Source organism: Rousettus aegyptiacus, unplaced genomic scaffold, assembly GCF_014176215.1.
Source record: "Rousettus aegyptiacus isolate mRouAeg1 unplaced genomic scaffold, mRouAeg1.p scaffold_m13_p_4, whole genome shotgun sequence".
NCBI classification, from domain to species: Eukaryota; Metazoa; Chordata; class Mammalia; order Chiroptera; family Pteropodidae; genus Rousettus; species Rousettus aegyptiacus.
Genome location: NW_023416307.1, coordinates 144172832 through 144197065, shown reverse-complemented (window position 1 = coordinate 144197065; position 24234 = coordinate 144172832). Strand labels below are relative to the sequence as shown.

The 24234-nt window shown below is 32.3% G+C and overlaps 1 protein-coding gene across 1 annotated transcript in view; it reads right to left on the bottom strand.

The window, feature by feature from the left end:
• STT3B (STT3 oligosaccharyltransferase complex catalytic subunit B) overlaps positions 1-24234 on the bottom strand; it is an 87946-nt gene that overhangs the window by 6484 nt on the left and 57228 nt on the right. The window contains exons 5-14 of the mRNA XM_016140780.2: positions 22619-22718; positions 13058-13156; positions 11288-11434; positions 10295-10343; positions 8808-8962; positions 6675-6886; positions 5169-5356; positions 4123-4294; positions 3095-3268; positions 775-888 (exon numbers count right to left, since the gene is read on the bottom strand). Of these exons, the coding sequence (XP_015996266.1) occupies positions 775-888; positions 3095-3268; positions 4123-4294; positions 5169-5356; positions 6675-6886; positions 8808-8962; positions 10295-10343; positions 11288-11434; positions 13058-13156; positions 22619-22718 (1410 nt within the window). The remainder of the gene's footprint in view (positions 1-774; positions 889-3094; positions 3269-4122; positions 4295-5168; positions 5357-6674; positions 6887-8807; positions 8963-10294; positions 10344-11287; positions 11435-13057; positions 13157-22618; positions 22719-24234) is intronic.

Here is a 24234-nt window from a genome sequence, read left to right as displayed (position 1 = left end):
TAATCCCTGGTGCTTGTATAAAATTATAAAAACAATTTTTCCTCTGCCTTCTAGTATCAACTTAACCAGAACACAATATGGAATAGGCAGTTTTCACTGCAACATTTAACTTTGTATTATAGTCATGCAATCTAAGAGCTATATAGAGCCTCAGAAATTAAGTCATCAGTCCAATCCATTATATAAAGACAAGGAATATAAAAAACAAGTCCAGGCATGATGTGTCTTATTCAAGGGTTACATGACCTGACAGAGCCAGATTTAAAATATAAGTATTATGATGGTAAGTACACACTAATTTTCTAGGAAATTCTGACTTAGATAGTGCTAGCTCTCTGTGGTAATGAACAGAGATAGAGTGAATATCTAAAATGTCTATATAATTAAACTCTTAAATTTCAGGCTTTTCCCACCAAGTAGCCAAGTAAACTACTTATAAGAGTATACTGTTGCCTAAGCTGGAAGACCTCTTACCTAGAAAACAATGTTTTCTAAAAAGCATGAGGCCAAAAGGTGGGATGGAAAGCAAAGGTTGGACTTGAGCCTAATATTAATTAATATCTTAGAAAGAAATGCTTGGTCTATAATTTTCATAATTTTTCACACAGAAGTTTCAGAAATCTAAATTTAATGGGCATGTGGGAGAATCTTCAGATAAGAACATTTTTCTTACAGCACAACAAAAACATCATTATCCTGTTTTCTAGATGCAAACAAGACTACTTTGAAAATATTGCTTTAAATAAAGATTACAGGAAAACTTATGCAACTAACCTGCATTTCTCCAAATCTGTAATATGACATTTTATACATAAGGCAATTCAACAAAGTGGGGGATCCTGCTTTGTCTACACGGAATTCTCCTTGTGGGGTGAAATAGTCACTTTCCTGCAAGAAAGAAACCACAAGTTTCTGTCACTTCAATTTAACATATTCAAAGCTACAGAGTACCCTTGTCATTTCCCCATAAGAACTAGCTTTTAAGGTATCTTCATAAAGCCATATTTAGTTACATACCAAAAAAATATTGTATCAGACTATTAATTTATAAATTTAATGTAATCTCTAAAAACAAACAAACAAACAAAAATAAAACAAAACAAACAAAAAAAACCCTCCACAAAACCATCATGGGTGTCTTTTAAAGCTGAATCTAAAAATCATTTATAAACAGTAAAAGCATTTAAAAAAAAACAGAAAAAAAAAATACTCTTTGTTGGAATTAGGGAAGGCAATTAATCCTAGTAGATTTTAATCATGACATAAAACCTCTGTAATTTAAAAGTATGGTGCCAACACCATGGTTTTAATACCAGGTAAGTTTATTTTCTCCAACTTCCCCATCCTCACCCTCACCCCAATTACTTCTTTTCAGTGTTTTCTTAAATGTTTTATTTTTCTATATGAATTCTAAAATTAGTTCTTTAGTAGGGGAGGAGAGAATTTAGAAAACTCCTGAAGTAATTTTTACTGACATCTCATCAAATTCATAAATTAACCTGTAAGAGGACCAATTTGGCACTATAAATAGAAAGTCCTTTTCTAGAACTTTACCCCACAGGAATACTTGTACATGAGTAAAATAACTAGTGTAGAAAGCTATCTGAGAAAATAATAAGTGATTACTATGGGCTTTTATTTTTAATACTTTATATTCCTTTATACTTTACTTTTTGAACCATGTGATTATATTATCTATTTACAAAGTTTAAAAATAGTACATTTAAAAAGCAAAGATATTTAGAATTTCCATATAAATGTTCAAAGCATGTATCTGGATCTATCATGTTACAATTTTAATACTGCTGCAGCAAATGCACAAATAAAAATCACCTACTGGGGAAATTAAGAATAATTTAAGGAAATGTTGATTAATCATAGTAAGGAAAAATGTCACAGTATTTACATTTGAATAGGAAATTTGGGGCTTTACTGTATTTCATCCCTGTCACATGATACACATGCACACATTCTCCCAAAATGTCCTTTTATTCTGGATCAGGGGTGAATCTTACTCTCATCTTTTGTGCATGTATCATGTAAACCACAATGTTGGGTGCCCCTCCTTTAGGAGCTCACAACTTGAATGGGAGAGATATGACAGAATCTACCTACAAAACAGGTAGAATGTGATTTGATGATGAGTACTGACATGGATGTACCAGCAAAGGGCTTCTGGAGAGGGAACAAATCTGTAGTAGGGAAGGTACCCCAAGAAAGAGAAGGGTACGAACACTGTGTGTCAGATGAATCAAGGAAAGAAACCACAAAGCAAGTTTCACAGGGAGAGGAGACTGACAGAGTGGAAAAAGTTGGTAGAGGACAAGAGGTCAGCAAAGGAAAGCAACATTATTAAGGAGTTTGCATTCTGAGCTAAGGAGCTTAGATTTTATACCACTGCCTCGTTAAAAGGATTATTATGTACTAGTCACTAGGATGAGACTTCATCTACTTTACTACAAAGTCTCAAAATAGCACTACAAATGAATTATTCATGGCATCCCATCAGTGATAATCTGTCACTGCCTTAATTATCATTGTAACACCAGAACCTAGACTAGAACAAGACCTAGTGCTCAAAAGTATACAATGCTGAATGGCCAAAAATATCTTGCCCATAGCACCAAGCTGACAGTGGCAAAGTTTTAGTTCTAACACATGTCTGTCTGGTTTCAAAGCCCTTTTCCTTAATTTATTGAACACGGTTAAGTTGTAAAATGACATAATCAATGTCATGTTAGTTTGGGAGGGAACAAAGATAGCAAGTTCAAGGTTACTGTCCAATTTCAAGTTTAGGATCATAAGGATCAGTAACAAAGTGGAAGCAATGGAAATGGAAAGAAATGGCAGAAGTGAGACACTGTGAAGGAGTCAAAGCAAGAGTCTTAATAAGGGATTGCTTTGGAGAGGAGAACAGAAGTATCGGGTATGAGTTTCAAAAATTTTTAACTGAGAAAATGCTTATAGAATTTTTAATAAATAGTAAAGTCAGAGTGAAAGACTTATATAGGACACAGAATGATACAATCAGCACCATAAGAGAATTACTTGGATACTGAGCTGTGTCTTTCATACACCTGAATGAGTTTCTTACCCGAATATCTTTTGGATGTTCCCCTTCAGCTATCCTAACCATCCAGAGAAACTTGTTGATGTCATCACCAGAATAGCCAATAACCCCTCCAAAAATAACCAAAACATAATCTACATCCAGACTCCTCATGATTTTATAGGCTGCTGTTTCATTTGAAGACATAGCTTTTCCCACCTACAGAATAAAAAAATGAGAATATGTGTACTTAGTCCCAGAATATGCTAAAAATAATAATGTGCACTTTTACTTAACATGGAATGCATCTCAAGAGTATGATTTACATAGAACTTTTATGGAAATGGTTTGCTATTACTCCAACAAATTTACTGAGATTTATAAGCACCTACCTGACTATAACCAATTATAGCAGAAATGTGAAAATCAGATACATGTTTTAATATTTTGTTAATTAAGTTTCATGAAATTAACATTTTAATGTAAAAGCAGGCAAGCTTAAAAGAAACAGAATTTCTCATAACCTCAAGGCCAAGGATAACCAGCAATTTAGCCAGCACAAATATTTTTCCGCTTCAGTCTACCAAACATCTGATTAGCTACAAACTAATACAAATAAAACTCATTTGGTTAACACTTGTTATCTATTTAAAATCTTTAAAGAACAGAGAAGTGATTACCTTATGTAAATTACTTATAGAGTGAACATAATTTGCAAGTCCATAAAATAAGATGCATTTGCTTTAATATTTGCAAATAATTTTCTTAATTTATAAAACAAAACACGAGTCAAATTTAGTGTTTTAAGTTTCAGATTTTGCCAAATTCTCTAATATATCATGAGACCTGCCAGAAATAATTCTGAATGATACTTAAATACCATTCTTAAAAACAAAATAAATATGCATATCTTGAACTCACTTTATTAAATGAATGTATAAAGAGGAATTGTGAGAATTCAGCAAGGAAACAGTATTTTCACCTACATTTTTCCTACTTAATCACAGGTGAAGCTTGACTGCTAAGTAGTAAATAAAGATTTGTAATTTTAATCTTGTTTATCGAATTCTTACCAGTGCTATGTGGCTGTTATTCCAAGTGTTATTATCCACCAAAGTAGTTCTATTAGCCATTCCAGCTATCTGATATCCATAATCCCACCAAGACATCACTCGGGCATGTTCATCTGTATTTTGCCTTAGCCAAAAGTAAGCTTCTCTAAAATCATCTAAGATATTCCTGGTGCTGAAAAGAATCACAATATTCTTTTAAATGAGATCTATAAATGTAAAGAAGAGTAACTTAAAATCTCGAGGTGCCAAGCCACTGAATAATTTCACATTTTAAGGATGAGAGTTAAAACCTCAACAACTAGGCTCAATAGAGAGCTAGACTAATACTTCTTAAACTTTAATGTGCATACAAATCACTGGGTTATCTGGTGAAAAAGGAGATTCTGGTTTAGTAGTTCTGGGAGGTGCCTGATATTATACAAGTACAAAAAGCACCCAAGTGAAGCAGAAGCTGGGATGGGGTGGGGTGGGAGGAGGAGAGGCAATATATAAATCAGTTGTTCTTAAATTTTAGCTGCATCATAATCACCTGGAAGGCTTATTAAACCACAGATTGCTGAGGCCCCCAGGTTTCTGATTCATTAGGCTTAGGTGGGGTCAAGAATTCATACTTCTAACAAACTTCCTGGTAATGATGTTGCTGTACAAAAGGTCCTTGAATAATTTTCCTTACAGTTATAGCACTGATGAGATGTCATAGGAACTTAAATCTTACTCGATTAGCCTGTGATAAAGCTGGTTTCGTTATATGTTGTTTTAAGTCACAGAACCTCTTGATGATGTTAAGTGAGAACTTACTGCATATCCAAGGACCACACTTGAGAAAAACTTATGTTACGTACGCAAAGATATTCTAAACGAGAGCATGAAATACTACAACTGCTACCCACCTCTACCAAAGGGTGTGGGTGGGGGGACAGAACAAAAGAAAACACAGTAAATTCAAATGCAGAGCCTCACAAACATTCTATCTTTGATTTCCAACTTTTGAGACAGAAAAAAAAGGATAGGTATAAAATGTTTTTGTAGCCAAGTTATTTTCTTACCCATCATGATTGTAAGAGGCCAGGACCACACTTGGACTGGAGTAGGCATTGCTTGTGACCCAGGTACAGTGGACTGCAAACATCATCAACAGCATCAGCATCAACATGGTGACAATGCTTTTTATATTAGGACCCAATCCCTCTTCAGTTTTTTCCTGTTCAGTTACATGTTTCCTCACTTTACCTGCCTGAAGGTACAATAAACTGGTTAGACAAATTCATCACTTGACTTGCTTCATTAAGACACTCAAGGGGAAAAGCTGGGAGAATGTAATCTATCAATTTAACTCTTTGAGAGGGAAAATGTATAACCATTAGGTATTCTTGTGTGAGTGATACAACAGTTTCTAAAAATTATCAAGGTAGATTTTAAAGTCAAATGTGAATGAGAAGGTTTCCTGGGACTATACTCAATCCAAGAACTGGTCACAGAGCAAAATATCTCCAGTAAGAAGCTGCTTTCAAACCCAGTTGTCCTTATGTTTTACTTAAATAAAAGGAGATAACCAAATGACCCCAATCTGGCAATCTTTTCTTTTAAAATTTGAATTCTTCATCCTGAAGGTGACACCATCCATCTATAATTCAGACTATGCAGAACTTTAGGACAAAGACTGCATTATCAGAATCAATCTTACATTTTCCAAATCCCAAAATCAAGACTTGTTAAGATTATATTTTTGACATCGACAAAAAAATCTCACCAAAACCAGAAGAACAAAAGAAAGTCATAAGTTCTAAATTGCAATGCTAGCTTAGAAACCACAAAATAGAACATAACCACAAATACAAAAGCAGGTATGTGCTTTATTAACACAAATCTGTAAGAATTATATTGGACTTATAGTAAGGAAAGACAGACTTCAAAGTTAATACTTATACTGGGAAGTTTCATTGCTTATTGGTTTTTTAAAACCTAGTTAATATTCAAATAAAGTTTAATATGTTATCCAAGACAAGTGCTCTAATTCTTACAAGTCTTTTTCACGCTTGCACCAAATATAATCTTGCTGTTACCTGAGAGGTTAAAAGTAAATTACATTATACTGGCCAGTCACCTACTGAGCTAACAAAATGGAGGCTTTCTTTTTTTTTAGAGACGCTTTATTCCTTTTATTTTATTATTCAATCAACCAAATATCTAAAAGTTCACATTGAATATGGACCTGCAAGGATAAGCACTTGTCCACATGGTTTCAAAAGAGTTTATAGCGTTCAATTTTATGTTTTAGTAGAGTATCAGGTTTTTGCTCTCAAAGAGAAATTTTAGATAAAATCTGACCAAAAAGAAATGAGAATTCCTTCTATGACTACATTCTATTTTCTTATTATGAGCTAAAAGATCAACCAGGATTTAAATTTTGAGGCAAACAATTGACACCAATTAAAAATGTCACAGTTCGTCTAAATTCTTGCTTAATCACATTTCTTAATATGTATAGTTCTTACTGTGGTGGAAAAATAAAGCACATAAAAATTTTAAAGGCCTTACTTTAGATTTCCCACCTTATCATACAAATTTCCTGGGTTTCTTTTGTCATCCTCATCACTGCTGTCCTCCACAGGTGGGTTTTCCCTTTTCATGTCATCCCCCAAATAGTGCTCAAAAACATTTGAGAAGGCAATTGCAGACAGCATACAGACTACCGGAGTCAAAGTCAACATCAGCCGCACCATCACTCCAGCAAAGTAGACAGCACTGATTGCATACAGAGCAACTGCAAAGACAAGCTCTCTTATAATACTTCAGAAAAGAAAATGTTCACAGGAAACTGAATATTTAATATCACATTATAAACCAATTCTAAAAAGAGATAAACATCTCATTAAAAAGCTAATTGTTTTTAAATTGCTAATACTGACCAACTGAAGTAAGTCGTATTTAGAAATTATAACTTATGTTGACTAATATTACACGTCAACAGTTTAAAGAAATGTATCATGATTCAAATTTAATTATAGTTACAGGGAATGAGACAATTCATTATTTGTCAATAGTATCACATATTAGAAAATACATAGCTAATAGATAAAAATATTTGGTGAATTATATTATCAGGCACAGCAAGCTTATAGAATCGAATAAAGTCTATGAAAAGTTAGTGCCAATATCTGGCATAAAGCCTGCTTTAATGTGAGAATGGGATGAGAAGAAAAAAATTTATTAGACAAAGGAGGAACTTATAAAGTTACTGTAAAGAGACTTAAAAAATATTTTTTGAAAGTAATTTCCAACAGCCAAAGCCTTCCACATAATATGCTAATAACCACAGGAAAGGCTCTACCATTTCTGGCTGTAGGCTATATGACTTTATAAGGTCAGTGAGTTATTTGAGTTCCTATCTCATTTGAAGTTAATTTAAATTTTATTTTCCTGAATAAAATACATTAATTACATCATGTTAACTATATAGCTCACTGAATTTTTATATATGCACATACCTATGTAATTACCAGCCATATCAAAATAGAGAACATTTGGATTTTTAAAGCATTAATTTAGTTTTCCTATTCTTTAACTTCATAGAAATAAAATCATATAAAAACATTCTTTTTTGTATAGCTTTTTAATTTGTCTATGTTTTTCTTTTATTAATTGCTGTGTTGTATTCTAGTATACACTTATGTCAAAATTTATCTGTTCTACTGCTGATAGACTTTAGAATGTTTCTTATTAGGGGCTATCATGGACAAAGTTGCTATGTGCATTCTTAAGCATATCCTTTGTTGGATATATGCACTCAGTTCTCTTGGGTATATACCTAGGATTGGGATTTCTGCGTCATGAGGCAGGCAATATGTTTAGGCTAAATCTTTCCGGATGATGCAATATTAACATGGCCTTCTTCAGAGACACTGATCGATATAAACTAGAGAAGAATGTCATCCTCTGACATTATGCAGGTGCTATTTTTTTTTTTATCTCCTGACTTCACTCTGGAATAGTAACTCGAATGTCACTCATGGTCTAGGCCCCATACTTGTACAAATTGAAGTCCTAGTACTACGAATTATTTACTTGTGTGACAATTCATGTTCCTTTTTTCTTTTTTCAGGTTTTATTACATACGAAATACCCCAACATATTTTTTGTGATGAGTGAATCATGCTTTGGTATCTGATTATTTTGTTAATTTATATTTTGAATGTCAGATTTTAAACATCTGCCTTTAAAATAATTTGTATTTCTAAGTCTTGTTAGTTGAAGAGATACACAAATCAGTGAAGGTGTTTAAAGGTGATTCTTATTCCATTACGAAATGTACTTTGTACTGAAATTTCGATGATAGATAACCCCTGTGAACTTCTTCACCCTTAATCAGATGTAACTTAGAAAGTTCAGTCAAGACTATAAGGTAAACAAAGTTATAATTTCCAATTCTCAGCCACAAACTACAATAGCATTAAACTCTCAGAAAATGTAATAAACTGAATGAAAATTTTATATACCAGTTCTAGGTTACACTAGTTAATATATATAATGCAAATTCACTGAATTTTTCCTAACATTTACGCAAAATAAGGGAGGAAAAATATCTTGACTATACAGCCATGCAAAGAGCAAAACTTTGAAGTAAAGTTTTAATCTCAACAACAAAAATAATTGTTCTAATTCAAAGTATTTATTAAAAATCTTACCAAATACTCTTTCATCGTTGATATTTTTAATGCAGAACCACAGGCCTGCTGGGAAGGTACACACAAGAATGTGTAGATCAAAGAAGAAAGAAACCCAAGTCGTAGGTTGATGCTCAGACACTGATGCAATAATTGGAATATGTATTTTTGCATACCTAGTATTTAAAAAGTTAATATTATTTAAAATGAAATGATAAAACAGTTCTTCATAGATGAAAATATTTTCTTTAACTGTAGATACAGTTCCTAGTTCTCGTTCCAATGTAACATGCTATATTGGGAATAAATCTGTTCCACATTGGTAAAACTAAAACTAATATGCCATCCCTAAAGTTGAATTATCTAAGACCATTTATAACATAAAAATGTTGGCTCTTACTTTTAATACAAAAATATTTCCTCAAACGGGAATGTTTCTGCAGTTTAACTTAGCATCTCCTATGTTTGCATCAACAAGTTTCATTGTTTTTTGCACTCATTACTAGCAGAAATACCTTGTCTAGTAAGATATCATATTGCCACAATACTTTTCTTAGCAAGGCAATAGCATAGAAGTAGGTAGAGAAATGGAAAGGACAAGACACATCATTTCTGAAATGCCCTGAGATTCCAAAGCAGTCTATTAAAGTTTAAAAATCAAGAATAAGTATGACTGACAAATACTTAACCTAGTAATTTAACCTAATCAGAGTAACTGTCTACAACTAGGGTTTCCCCTCAAAATCTCTGGTGATCTGCTAGCTGGTCTTCAAGTATGTGTCCAAAATTTAGTTTCAGTCATTCGTGCATAATTTTCATGTGCCCTTCAATTAGGCCTGGGCATGAACCCTTTTGGTATCACATCAAACGACAGGCCCGATTAATGAATTGTGGTATGTTTTTCATAGGGCCATATAGGGAGTAACAAAGAAGACAGCATAGCGGGGTCAGATGCTTTAGAAAAGCATCTTAGAGATCAAAAGGTTTTACTGAACTAGTTGTTTAATTTAAAACCAAATTTTTAAAAGAATTCATTTAATAACAACGCTCTTAAAAATATGCACATTCTCTAGTATATTTAATGCATTTAAAATATCAAACTTAAGATGTGGCATTAGAAAAAGAGTCTAAATTTTTTCTTTACATTTACAGCACATGGGTTTATAACATAGCACCTAGCCTTAATGATGAAAAATTAAATATTACTAACAAATAGAAACTTTGAATACATTGGTAAAAATAAAAATCAATCATTAAAATTGTACAAATGTTTCCTAAAATGTTTTGACAAATAAAACTGAAGTAAGAAGTTGTCCATGTAATATTACATATCATACTAACAGGGCATTCATTATAAAAAAGAATAAAAGGGATTCAACATTTGCTAAACGGTAGATACAGTAGATACTTTAGAAATGTTGCCAAAGTACTGACAGAGATACTGACAATATAAGAACAAAGGAAAAAGGTTATTTTAATATGAGGACAAATAACTCATTTGCACTTACCCAGTGTCCCACAATGAATAAAACCTGCCACTCCATGGTGCGATGTAACCTTGAAAGGAAAAATGTAGAGGATATTAATATGGCTTTTTATTATTTTTGTTTTACTGGTTTTATGTTTACTGATTATTATGGATTAATTTAACCAAAGAGTAAAAGAATTTTAGGGTTTTTTTTTTTTTTTTGTAGGTGACAATATATTTCACAGGACTGGCAGTCAGATAAAATAAGGTTAATGACCAAATAAAAACAAATTTCCATGGAGACTGCATTTCCAGAGAAATATGACAAGCTGATAGATAAAATAGTAGAAAGTTTTCCAATTCTCCCTTAAACTTCTAATTAACTAGTAATAAAGCTAAGATAGTAAAAGAGCATTGGATAATTTTTAAAAGGAGGGTCGTTTAAATGATCTAAGCCCGTATGCCAAATTCAGATAAATTATGAAGATTATTTTAAACATTCATGTCTTTCACTCCTATCAATTAATTCTTCGTAATTTTATGACTTAGGCTAGTGTATTAACATATGAAATACCTTTAGAAAGAGTTTGACTTGTTCTAGGGACTAGTGAAGTTAGGATCAGAAAGAAACTTAGAATCCAGAAGCAGATTGAAACTGATGTGGTAAACTGTTTAAAAGGAAAGAGAGAACTTATGCACACACAAGAGGATAAACACGGAGTAGGTTATGAACAGAAGCTTTGAGTTTTATACAGCGTGGGACTATTTATCTATCAAGAGAAAGATAACTGAAAGTGGATTCAGCAGATCCTGAAGCAGCAAAATTAAGATACACTCTTAAGAAAAAAATCACAATTTGCAGTGCTATTCAGATTTTGGAAACTCTGACTATCATTTTCATATTGTTTGTAAAGAATACAACTGCAGTATTTGGTCTTCTAAGATAAATGGAACATGTACAAAAGTTGTAAAAGAATGACCTTTCTGAAAAATCTAGAGACAAGATTCACATCTTACAAGTGATGACACCCACCTGTATAAGTCAAATAGATGACACTAAGGAACACAACACCCGCAGCCACTGATACACCCAAAAAGAAAAGGGTCTGGAACTCTTGTTTTGTTAATCGATCTCTCAGATACTGCAAGAATGCATAAGCTTGCAGTAATGCAAAAACACCTAATTAAAGAAAAAGGTCATATAAATAATCAACAAAGCACTTCTCCAAGGACATTTAAAAATGCTAATTTGGAAGCCATTCTTAGAAAATCCTGTACTATGTATATCAAAGACTAACCATTTCATCTAACCAACATTTCCTTTATCAAATGACAGTCAACCAATTAAATGTCTAAAAATCGCTACACATTTTTTTCGAAATGATCGGACTCCCCATACATGGATCAGGGAAGAAAAATCCCATTTCAATAACTGGAGCCTATTCACATTAAATTCTTCTTTTGTCTCATATTTTAGTGACATGTTTTCTAGGGGGTAAAAAAATAGAAATGTTATTAAAAAACAATCCTAAGATATACTGAAGAATACAAATGATGTGGATCCGAAGAATTCTGATAGTTACTGTTTATAGTTGAGTGATGAAATCTGACCTTAATTACACACTTATATAAGATTCTAAATTAGTAGATATAAGGGTGAGTGTTAAGATAAAATTAAAACAGTAACAGTGAGAAATATTTAATTGTCAAAATGTATAAAATACAATACAAAAGCACTAGGTGTAAAACTAAAAAAAGACACAAGAACCCTAACCCATCTGGAATACTAATTTTTTTTAAAAAAAAAATTTAGTAATAAGGGTTATTTTTTTAAGTTCATTTTAGAATGATTAAATAAATATTATCAATGACTTAGATTTTAGGAGTTGTAATAATGCATATGCATAAAGAGTCAGGGGATTTTGTATCTAGATAGACACTGCCATACATAATTGTATACTGAAAACTGATGATATATTTCTTTCTCAAATTACTACTTAGTAATTTTATAACATTAAAATATAAGTAAAAGTATCTCACAGTTTTGAATGTGCTAAATAACGGTAAATTGTGGGTTCTTAACTTTACTTGGAGGGGCAGGAATTTTCAAGATTCTCAGAAAATCTGATGATAAAAACTACGGAACATCACCTCAGGAAGTTAAATATACTGATTGATATTTATCAAATGTGACAAATAAAATGATTATCCATAGCTTTTGTATGGGCCATGGACCTCATGCTGAGAATCTCTGATAGTTTTGTTCATAGATCTCCAATTATCTTGTTAATTATGACCCAAATTGATAATGGTAAAGTAGTCTGCTTATATGGAGAATCATATGGCTTTATAATCAATATAAAAGACATTAATTCTAGTAAGTAGATATAGATAAAGTATTTTAGTTAGAGGTATGGAACATGAAAATGAAAGTCCTAGATCATCTAAGTTTGCTGAGATGGAAAGTCAGTGGTAAAGTAACTCAGTGTACAGATATACTACTGTTTAACATTTGTTTATACAAAGCAAATATGATTTAGTGTTCACAAGTAACATGAATTTTACAAAAACAGATGTTCTGCCTTTTCAAAATAGCAGTGTTTGGGAAAATAGGTACTTTTGGGAACACAAGAGCAGAAAGTCTCAATAAAACTATGAAATTCTTATTTACAGTGGTGATGTTTTAGAACCAATATGATTAAAATTAAAAAAAAAAAAAAAAAACCACTTCATTCTCCTGAAAACTGGCTAGTCACACATTTATAAATACTTCGGAAGAAGGAAAATAAATATTTTCTCATACCTGCAGCTGCCATGTGTTCGCTTGTTCTGATTGGCTGAAATCCCACAAAGGGTATCTGCATGGATAATATTAAACCCACAATGTAGAAAGTGCTATATGCTATAAAGACAAAATAGGAAACAAGGACAATTTACTACTACATTAAATACTTTGAATATCAATATATACATAACTCATGTTTTTTTAGCAAAATTTTAACTGAGCTTATTTTAAGAATGGAATCTTGAAGTGAATGTTCTACCTGATACTATTTTATGGGTAATCATACATATAAATCATAAAAATTCTTTCTGCCAATTTAAAAAATTATTTTAAGTACTTTATTTTGTAAATTATCATTTAGAACAATTTAGGAGACTGGTGCTACTTTCCTCTCCCCAACATGGAATCAAACTTTTTTCCAAACTATCATTAAATAATCATTGACATAACCCAAGAAGCTATGTAATATATAAATAAGAAAATACCATGCCTATCGTCATTAATCCAAAGTATGCATGACCTAATGAATACCTATAATTAATAGCTGCTACTGTCTCAAAAGCTCTTAAGTGTTTCACACCCTTTTTATAGTCTCCTACTACTCTTTGCACAGTACTTGACAGTAAAAAAAAAAAATTAAAAAGTTCATTCACTATGTTTTCTGTGATTAAAGAAAAAAAGGACTTGGTACACAGAAGTTAAGCCATAGAACAGGCTAGTTACTAGATTTATTACGGTCTAATAAAGAAAACTTGTTTGCTCTTGGCATTGAATGTATATATATATCAACCTAAATGTATAGGCAAATTGGGGAGGGGTTACAATTTGTATAATAGACTTATTTTGCATTTAGGTGTTTAAAGACCACTATTAGATGATGATAAAGTTAGTATTTGGAATTGCTGTAATTAAAAATTTAGAAATGAAGATAAAACTTATCTGAAGTAAGTTAATGTGAAAATGATTTCATTTATAAAGCTTATTCACATTTTATGAAGCATAGTCAATACTTAGTTGTTGACAAATAAAGTACTCTATTAGAAAAAAATGACTAGTAGGAGCATATGTAGGAAGAGAACTGTTAGAGTATACACAGCCAAATACTACACACTGCATAGGAAAGCAAACAGCACATACTTCACTTTACCCAACTTAGTTGAGAAAGAATGTTTATTTGCTTTTAAAAGAAACCCACCTATATTAAAGGTAAATTATAGGCTAATGGTCAAATGTTAAGTTGCCTCCTAAACTGTCTGACTTTTCAGATGATTACAATGTTAGGAAAAGGATAAGAAGTTCAAGTAAATATAAAAGGACTAATACACATAAATAAAGTTTACAATGACCTCCAGCTAATGGAAAACTGGTTGTCTAGGAGACTGCAGAGGTAGTCCATCCAATAATGTACTTTCTAGATACAGATGTTAGAATGAAATTACCATCAATGAGGTACTTGAACACAATGGAATAAAAGTAGATAAGAATTTCTATGTCATATGATTTCAACTGTCAGCATATTTAATCAATGAGTTTTCTAATGTCAATGTGTTTCTTTTACAAATCAGTCTTTTGTAGATAGATGTCCTGATAGTCACAAAGGCAGAGTAAGAAAAAATGAGAGCAAGGCCATTATTTGATTTTAAACAACTACTTAACAACAAAGTTTATTTCCTCACTACAGAATGAGGGGTTTGGAAAAGATTTTACGTTCCCCTAACAATAACTTAAGATTATATGATCAACAGGCCTTTTAAACACCTGGAAATGAGAAATCAAACCCTAGACAAATACTGAAAACACAAAGGCACAACTAGAAAGGTCATGCCTGAGAAAAAACTTATGTCATTTATGTGTTTTCATTACAGTTAAACCCACTTACATCCAAATACCACACTCGTCTGAAACTGATTTTCTTTTTTATAAACTCAAGTGAACACTAAATATTATAACACTGTCATAGAATGTGTATTAAATATGATACATGGCGCATGTTGAGCCAAAAAGTAGACTTAAAAAACTGAGGTGAAATAGACCCCCAGCCCAGCCCAGTCCAAGGCAAACACAAATCTGTATGTTTCTCTGGATTACTGGCTTGTTCTTAACTGCAAAGGTAATGTTCTTATTTAAAAATAATAATAATAATAATACAGTAAAAAGTGAAAATCTCTGGTCCATTTACTTCCCTTGAAGTCACACTTCCCAGAAATAATCACTAAAAGGTATGGTGGGCACACGAACACACACTCATATTCTCCCTCTTCAAATGGAACTATACTGTGCTTGGTAGGGTAAAAATTTCAGCAATCATTTTACTAGGGAGCTACTAATGAAGTTTCTTCTCAGGGAGCTGCTCAAGTTCATTTCCAGGAACAGTCAAAAAGGGAAGAATAAACCTGATAATATTCTCAATTCAGTGGTTTTATACAACTTCACGAAGACATTTATTGTTATTAGTAAAGAAGAAAACACTTCATACAGAAGGAGATGCACTAGGAGTGACAGATATGAATTCAAGAAAAAAACTCAATCTCAAAGAAAAAGTGGGGGGGGGGAGGGGGCTTTAATTTGCTGATGTGATATACGCAATAATCCAAAGATAATCATTTTATTTTAAGAGACCTAGATTCACATCTTTCCTGTTTTATATTTTTTGGATCACTTATCCTTAGATGTTTACATAGGGGGACATATGTTCTCAGTACTCTCTAATACACAGATAAGTATTTCCACTAAATAAAATTCAGGATTGCTTTCCGGGTAACATAAAATATCACAAACTCATCTTGCTCAATATTGTCCTTCTCCTTGAATCTGAAAATTAGGCATACATCGATTTATATCCCATTTACAACCCTTGTTTTAAAATTCAGAAAATAAGAGTTAGATATACTAAGTAGAAAGAAATAGTGAATTTAACACTCAATTCTTAGAAATAAACACAATCTATACTACAAAATGAAAACTTTTTTTCTCCAGGCTTTGTACTATAGCATCTAACTGTGCTTAAAAATTACTTAATTCATTCAAGTACTAACTTTATGTCCATTATGGTCAAGACATTCTAATGAAATCCTATTAAGAGCAATCCTATCCTCTAAGAGTTAGATATCTAATTTGGAAAAACCAGAGATGTACAGGAAGAATCACAATACAATGAAGCAAGTTCATGTGAGACTGGTGAAAAAATGCCCGGGCCATATAAAAACTTAAAGAAAGGAGAGATTCACCTCTTCTAGACATGAGCGCTGACGAGGCAATTGACAACACCAGTACCATTCTCTATTGTTCTCAGAAAACCTCAACCACATAAACCCATGGGAATAAATTCCCCACCAATTCTTCCTCCTATGAACGCTCTACAAAACTTGACCAAACTACTACCCACATCTATTACAACTTTCTATCTATCCATGTTAACCTGCTGTTCTTACTGTTTAAACCAGAAGAATAAAGCTTTCCATCAAAGTATTGAGTTCTAAAGTAATGTACACCAGCAATGTTGTCATTTATTACATCATGAAAATGTTACCACACTGCCATCCTGTGGAAGTACAGTTACTGGCATTCCCTACTGAAGATCATACCTCCAATTTGTTAGAATTACAGAAAAAACAAACAAACAAACAAAAAAAACCCACCATTAAAAAGATATATAAAGGTCTATTACTGTTTATTTTTAACCAAACTCCACACCTCCAAAAAAAAAAAAGCCTCTTTGATTTGAGACAAGCAGCAATCTGTTCAACAGAGCCTAAACAAACACCTTTTTACTCTTAAAGTACTTTATTTTTCTTTCAATCTAAGGGTATGCATAGGAGGAGGGATGCAGATTGACACAAACAAAAACAAACCACTGCCCTTACTTAAGGCTCACAAATGAGCTGCTCTATAAAAGGCACTGAAAGGTGTGATTCAAGTTCCATTGAAATTTTAAGTTTTCAAGACCTTCCTGATGTTTCCCAAGCTAATAAGTTTCTTCTGTGACAAAGCATTACAATTTATGATGCCTAATGCATCTCTCCCATCTGGCTGTTCCTGAATTACATCCTTTTACAATATACTATTAATCTAGTAAGTAAAATGTTGCTCTGAGTTCTGTGAGCTGCTCTAGTAAATTAATTGAATCCAAGGAAGGGGCTGTAGGAACCTCTGATTTACAGCCATTCTGCCAGAAGTACAGGTGACAACCTGGACCTGAGACTGGCCTGTGAAGGTGACGGCAGTTTTGTTTTGTGGGACCGGGCCTTTAATCTGTGGCATCTGATGCTATTAAGGTTAGACAGTGTCAGAACTGTTTGATGGTGTGGGACTACCCCCCAATATCCCCAATACACACTATAGAAGAGACCAGAATCCTTTAAACACACACACACACCCACACACACCCACACCCACACACACACCGCCCCCCAACCCCAACCCCAACCCCAAACCCGAAGAAACAATTAAAAGAAATAAAAGTGGTTTTCTCTAGGGATAAGAATTCAGGGAGTGAAGCAGTTAAGGAAAAGGTAGCAAAAGAAGCTACTCATTTTGCCTATAAATCTTAGTAATATTTGATTTTTTCACTTATATACATTTATTAACTTACACTTTAAAATATAAATAAAAATAAGCACACCACTCTATTAGAAGTTGTGTTTTAGTTGCTATTTTGTACTTTATATAACACTTCAGTGTTATTTCTCTACATTTCTCAGAACCACAAACAGTTGTGAAAATTTTCATTTAAAAACAAAGGAACAATCTTTAGACTCACAATGGAGTTTTTTTCCCCTCGGTCTTTATAAACAATCACCTTTCTCAGCTTCTAGAACTCTTTCTGTCTTCCCTTATAACTGTAATGTCGACAGAGGCATATACTTAAATAGCACTTTGTGTTATAAGCAATTTTTGTATACTAGGTCAGTTATTACTAAAAGTCTTCGAGGTAGGAATTACTGTCTCCATTTAATCCATGAGGACATAATTAAGGCATAAACAAATTAAGTAATTTGCCCCAAATTGCAACATTAGTAAGTGACTAGGCCAGGAATCGAATGTGGTTAATCTGGCTCTGTAGTGCATACCTTATGTGGTACCCCTCATTTATGGTTATATCATTACAAATCCTCTGTAAGTCTGTTTCTATGCTGTTATCTCCTCTAGAGGTCAAATTTATCTCCAAACTTACAGAGGATGTGGTTAGTTGGAAAGCATAAATAAGATTTCCCTTAAACTCAAAATTGAAACTGATTTTCACACCTTCCTATTTCTATTTAGTTCACATGCTATAATTACTTTGTGATAATGGATTACATTGTATAATATAAGCTCCTTAGAACAAGGTCATCTTCTAATCATCTGAGTATCCTACCAGCTAGCACAAAATTTAGTATCTATTAAACTCTTAAATCTCTAGGGAACCAATTTGTTTGAATTTCCTCAAAAATAATATGGTAAAATTAGACCAAATAAATTCTATCACTTTCAGCTTTTGTAACCCAGAATTTTGACATGCAATTTTTCTTTTAAGTTTGTTGTTGTCTAAGTTAATCTAGCATTAGATATGTTCTGTTTATAGCTGCCAAGTATAAACATGATACATAAAGTTTATGGCTTTACTTTTAATTCACTCAATAGGATTCTTTTCTTTATTCCCAAGCTATACAATCCTAGAATAATTTACGTAAAACTAAAGTAATGTGTCTACAACGCTCCTCTTTCAATGATGTTTCCCAGCAATTATTACCATAAAAATGTCTTTTAGGTATAGGAAAAGCAATTCTGTTACTCTTATTAAATTAACTCACTAGAGAAAACACAGACAATACCATAAACAAATTTCTTTAGTAACATTTAAAAATCATTAATCAGTACTAGAAACTAATTTCTTCCTTCTTAAATTATTGTTCTAATTTAGTTAATGAGACGCTTATAAACCATAGGAAAATTCATGTTTCTATAAATGAAAAAGCAAGTCTCATTCATTATGAATACATTGTAGAAAATTTACAAAGCAGAGAAAAAGATGAAGAAAAATCACCAGTAATCTTTGCTGTTTGCTTTTTATTAACATTTTCCTGTATCAACAAGTACTAAAAAATTCTATTTAATTGAACTATAGTATTTCATGATATAACATGACAATTTAAATGTATTATAAATTATAATTTCCCTATTGGACATTTAAGCTATTTTCACAATTACAAGTTATACCACACTGAACATCCCTAAACATGTCTTTGTATTTTTAATAATTTTATGATATAAAGTGTGATAAACTTTTATCAAATTAGATTAAAATCATTTTACATCCCATTAGTATTATATGACACCTGCAAAACAGTCCTAAGTGTAAAATAAGACTTTATGTTCTTTCTTATGTAAACATCAGAATCCTACTTGTAACAACTTTTAAAATTTATTTCCCACTACAGCGAAATTCACAAGTCCAAAATATATCTTCCCAAAATAATTTAACTTTATAAAATTCCCACACACACAAATTTCATCATGTAGATAGGCTTTTCTCACCTCCTTACATCTCAGCTTTCCTTACACCCTGTTCCCCACTCCCATGCCACTCCTACCTTATAGGGCCACATTAACTTCCATGCGCCTACTTTCCCACATGTAAACAAAATTTTACTCTAATGGAAATAATTTTTTCATAATTATTTTAAATAACTCATTTTTATTTCACTTAATTTGATACTTAGAACCCAATCAAACTTTTGGTTATAATTATGAGTTTGCCATTTATCAATCCTTTTTTCTTTATCTAAATATTTCTGTTCATGGGGACGGGTAACTACAAAGGATGTTATGTGCTGAAATCAGAAATATACAACCTGTATATACAAGCACTTGATAATGCTTCTATACTTTTCCAGGACTATTAAGTTAGGTAAAATTTAACTTAAATCCTGATAGGTTTGATGAAGGAAGAGAAACAATTGTTCTATACTATCACTTTCCAACTACTTAAAAGTAAATTATGAAAGAGCATAAAAATCACCTAAAATACTCTTAGTTACATGAGTGGAGTAAGAGAGAAAAGAAACAAGGAGGGTAGGGTAGAGAATTTGAACACTATAAAATTATCTGAGACATTTACTAAGTTAACTTTATACACATGTATAACATCCCTAAATCATTTTACTTTTCTTCTCTCTAAAAAGAAATAGTCTCAAGAGCCAATCAAAGCAGTATTAATTGCATGCTCTTCTAAAGTGACCACAGAATTCCTATTCATCAAACACAAGGTCTTTCTTTACTCAACTCTCATCCTCCTAGGTCTTAGTGCTAACACTCAGGGGGAGCCACACACTGCCTGTGTTTTAAATTGTATTATGTACAGTTCCATTTGACCTCTTTAACAATGTTACTAATCTGGCTACTTCTGAATTCTCCTTTGGCTCCTCTCCCTCTTCCTGATTCATGGGTGTTTCACAAAAGTCAATCTTCTCCCACTCTATTCTCCTTTGATGATTAAATTTCCAGGACCCCAAATTTTAAAAATTAACAAAAATCTTAGTTCCTCTCCTATGACCATTTAACTTAAAAACTTTTTTTCCTTACTTCCTGAACAAAACAGGTGAAAATTATAGTTTAATCTAGTATTCTCCTTTCTAAACCCCAGTGACTCTTTATAACGTTTTCAGGGTAGTAAGACCTAATAGGTTGATGTATTTCAACAGTAAGATATTTACTTATATGCTAGGCACACAGTTACAGTGATTTTTAGCATCACGGGCTGTGGAGCCAAAATATCTAAATTCAGGGCTTCAGCTCTATTACTAGCTACAAGATCTTCAGCAAATTATTATGTCTTCTCTCGTTTCCTCATCTGTAAAATGAAGATAGTAACAATACCTTATAGCGTGGTTATGAAGATTAAACGAGTTAAATACATGTAAAGTCAAGTTTATGGTGTATAAAAAGAACTAGATATATTATTATACATAATAAGAACTATATCTTTCAGTGGTGATTGTTATAAGGTATACTGAAATGGCTATAAATATAATTAATAAGCTATGACTTTTTAATTGGTATAATTCATACTCTATATAATATTCACTCTTTTAAAATGTACCATTGAATGGTTTTTATTATGCTCACAAAGTTGTATAACTACCACCACTATCTATTTCTAGAACATTTCCTCATCCCCAAAAGAAACCTCATACCCATTAGTAGTCACTCCACTCCCCAAGCCCCTGACAACCACTTAATCTGATTTGTCTCTCTGGATTTGCCTAGTCTGGACTTCTCATACAAAAAGAATCCTATAATATATGGCCTTTTATGTCTGGCTTATTTTACTTAGTATAAGGTTTTCAGGGCTCACGATGTATCATGTATTAGTACTTCATTCCTTTTTATGGCCGAATAATATTCCATTGCACGGATACATCCACTCATCAGTTGATGGACATTTGAGTTGTCTTTGTTTTTTGGCTATTATGAATAACGAATGCTGCTCTGAACATTTGTGTACAAGCTTCTGTATGAATATAGTTTTATTTATCTTGGGTATGTATCTAGTAGTAGAATTGCCAGATCACATGGTAACTAACTCTGTGATTAAATTTTTGGAAACTGCCAAACTATGTTTTTTAATCAAGTAAATAAGCTTTACGTCTTTGTGTTACTGTTCTATAATAATGTTATTTTAATGGAATTGTATTATTTTACTAAGAAACTGGTTTCTGATCACAACTTCTCTCTGATTAATTCAATCCATAAGAGTTTTCTGTCTGTATCATAGAAAATGAGCTCTAAGATTTGAGACACCTGCTATCCATCGAATTCAAAAAATGTGTTTTAAAACTTGTAGTGAAAATAAAGATTTTTGTAGAGAAAAGAGTTTGCACAGACTATGCTATGGTCTGAATGTTTGTGCTCCCTACCACTATTCATATGTTGAAAACCTAATACCTAAGATGATGGTATTAGGAAGTGACCTTTGGGAGTTGATTAGGTCATGAGGGCTCCAGGGCTTATTAAGAGGCCCCAGACAGCTGGCACATCCTTTCTACCATGTGAGGACCAGCAAGAAGGATTCAGCTCTGTAATAGGAAAAGAACCCTCCAAGAACCTGACTATTCTGATGCCTCAATCTTGGACTTTTCATCCAGAAAGTGAGAAATAAATTTGTTTTTTTATTAGCTACTTAGTCCATGGTTTATGGCAGCCCAAACAAACAAAGGCAGTCTGTTGTATATTACACAGAAAGGACTTTCAAAAGTTTAAACTGTTTACTCTGAGGATGCTCAAATTTCTTCAGTGGGTAAGGTAAATTTGAATAGTATGTATTTGTGAATAATTTTCATGACAGAAATGCCCGTTCCTCCAAATTAAAAAAAAAAAAAAAAATATGAAATCTACAATAAAAACTCATCAAGGAGAAGTTGGTAATAACAAACTTAGGTAAAAATGCTTAACTCTCCTTATAAAAACAAAAAGCAAAATAAATACAAAATTATTTTACCTTCTCATGAATACTAACCTAATAAAAATGTCTGTTCACTGAAACTAATGTATGTGAAATATCTCTTAGAAGTTGACATATTTTAAAGTCAAATCACTTACCTATGTAGACTCTTTTGCTGTATCTCTGCATCAGTAATAATACAAATACATGCAGTGGAATTAAGTTGATAATAAACACATAACCACCCCAAGCAGATACCTATGGGTAAAGAAATGCTAAGTTAAATAATTTATATGTTTGCTTTTTAAAATAGGTAAGTTTTGTCATGACAATCTAAACGTATAAGCAATTATAAGCACTAGAATTTTTAGCAATTTTGAGAGATGCTTAAAAAATGGATTTATATAACCTACAAATAACCTATTTCTCATTATTTTTATTGATAAATTAAAATAATACAGTTCTATAAATCCAATATGCTTTTCTACATTCACTGGAGAAATAGTCAAATTAAATTAAACTTAACAAGAACGTTGAGAACATTATAATTTGTGAAGTGAAAGTAAAAAGACTGTCACAAAGATAAGGACTTTTAGGATACAGATCATAAATTTTTAAAAGAAAAAACAGCTATTACTTCCCCTATTTTTGATAATACATTGCAAGAAATTTCATTGAGGGAAAAAAAAAAAAAACAATGAATATTAGCATCAGTCAACAACTCAACTAAAAGGAATACCCAGATGATCTGGATATGCTTTGAGATCCTCAGAATAAAGGTGCTACTCTGGGTATAAATTATTTCCCATACAAATAAAGATCCCATTTTAATGTTTAGCCTGTATCACAAAGTTAGAATAATTCTATTTAATCGGAATAATTGAGTATGTTGTGGTCTAAATAAAAATTGTAAAGATAATGTTTATTTTCAACAGAACTTACTCGTTTTTTAAGTACATTCAATAAGAGGCAGTAAGGTCTTGTTAAAATCAAAGTGCTCTAATAATTAAATGTATACCAGTAGTCACCTTAAGAGATTCTATGTTAACATATATATTTTAACAATGCTGCTCTTGTCTAAAATATTTCAGAACCACTTGTAAAGGACTGCCTTCAGTTTAGAATGCATGAGAGCATCAGTTCACTGCTTTAGTCGCATGACCAAAAACAATGTTATACTGAGCATAGTCCTAACTAAAGGGTTTTTGGTTATATCCAAAATTTAAGTTTTAACTTGAAAGAGAATGAGTTTGCTATTACTGAGTACAAATGGACAGAATATGCCCGAGGTTTTAACATTTTAAAAGGAACACAGATAATTTGGATGCTTAAATTTCATGACATTTGTTTGTTTGTTTGTTTGTTTGTCTAAAGAAAAGGTACCTAAGATTATCATTAATTTTCAGCACAAGACAACTAGACAGGCTGTGGTATGGAAAACAAAGGCAGGAGAATGAAGAGGTAATATTGAACACCAACCTTAAGTAATCTGTTGAAAAACTTATATAGGCAATTTACAGGTTAACCTAGAGGATGTGACCATAACTTAGGTAAAGTTGTACCTTTGAAAAGAAAAATTTTTCGTTTCACTTGCTTCCAATATCATATTTGAGAGATTGAGCATTAGCCCTTCCCATTAAAGCAAAAGTCCATACAGGCCCTGGGGATGGGGAAAGGGAAGAGAATGGTGGCAATAAAAGATTATACATGAAACAAAATTAAGATCCTAAAGATTTCAGGAGAAACAAAGTGGAGAACTAGCCCTAGAAGAGAA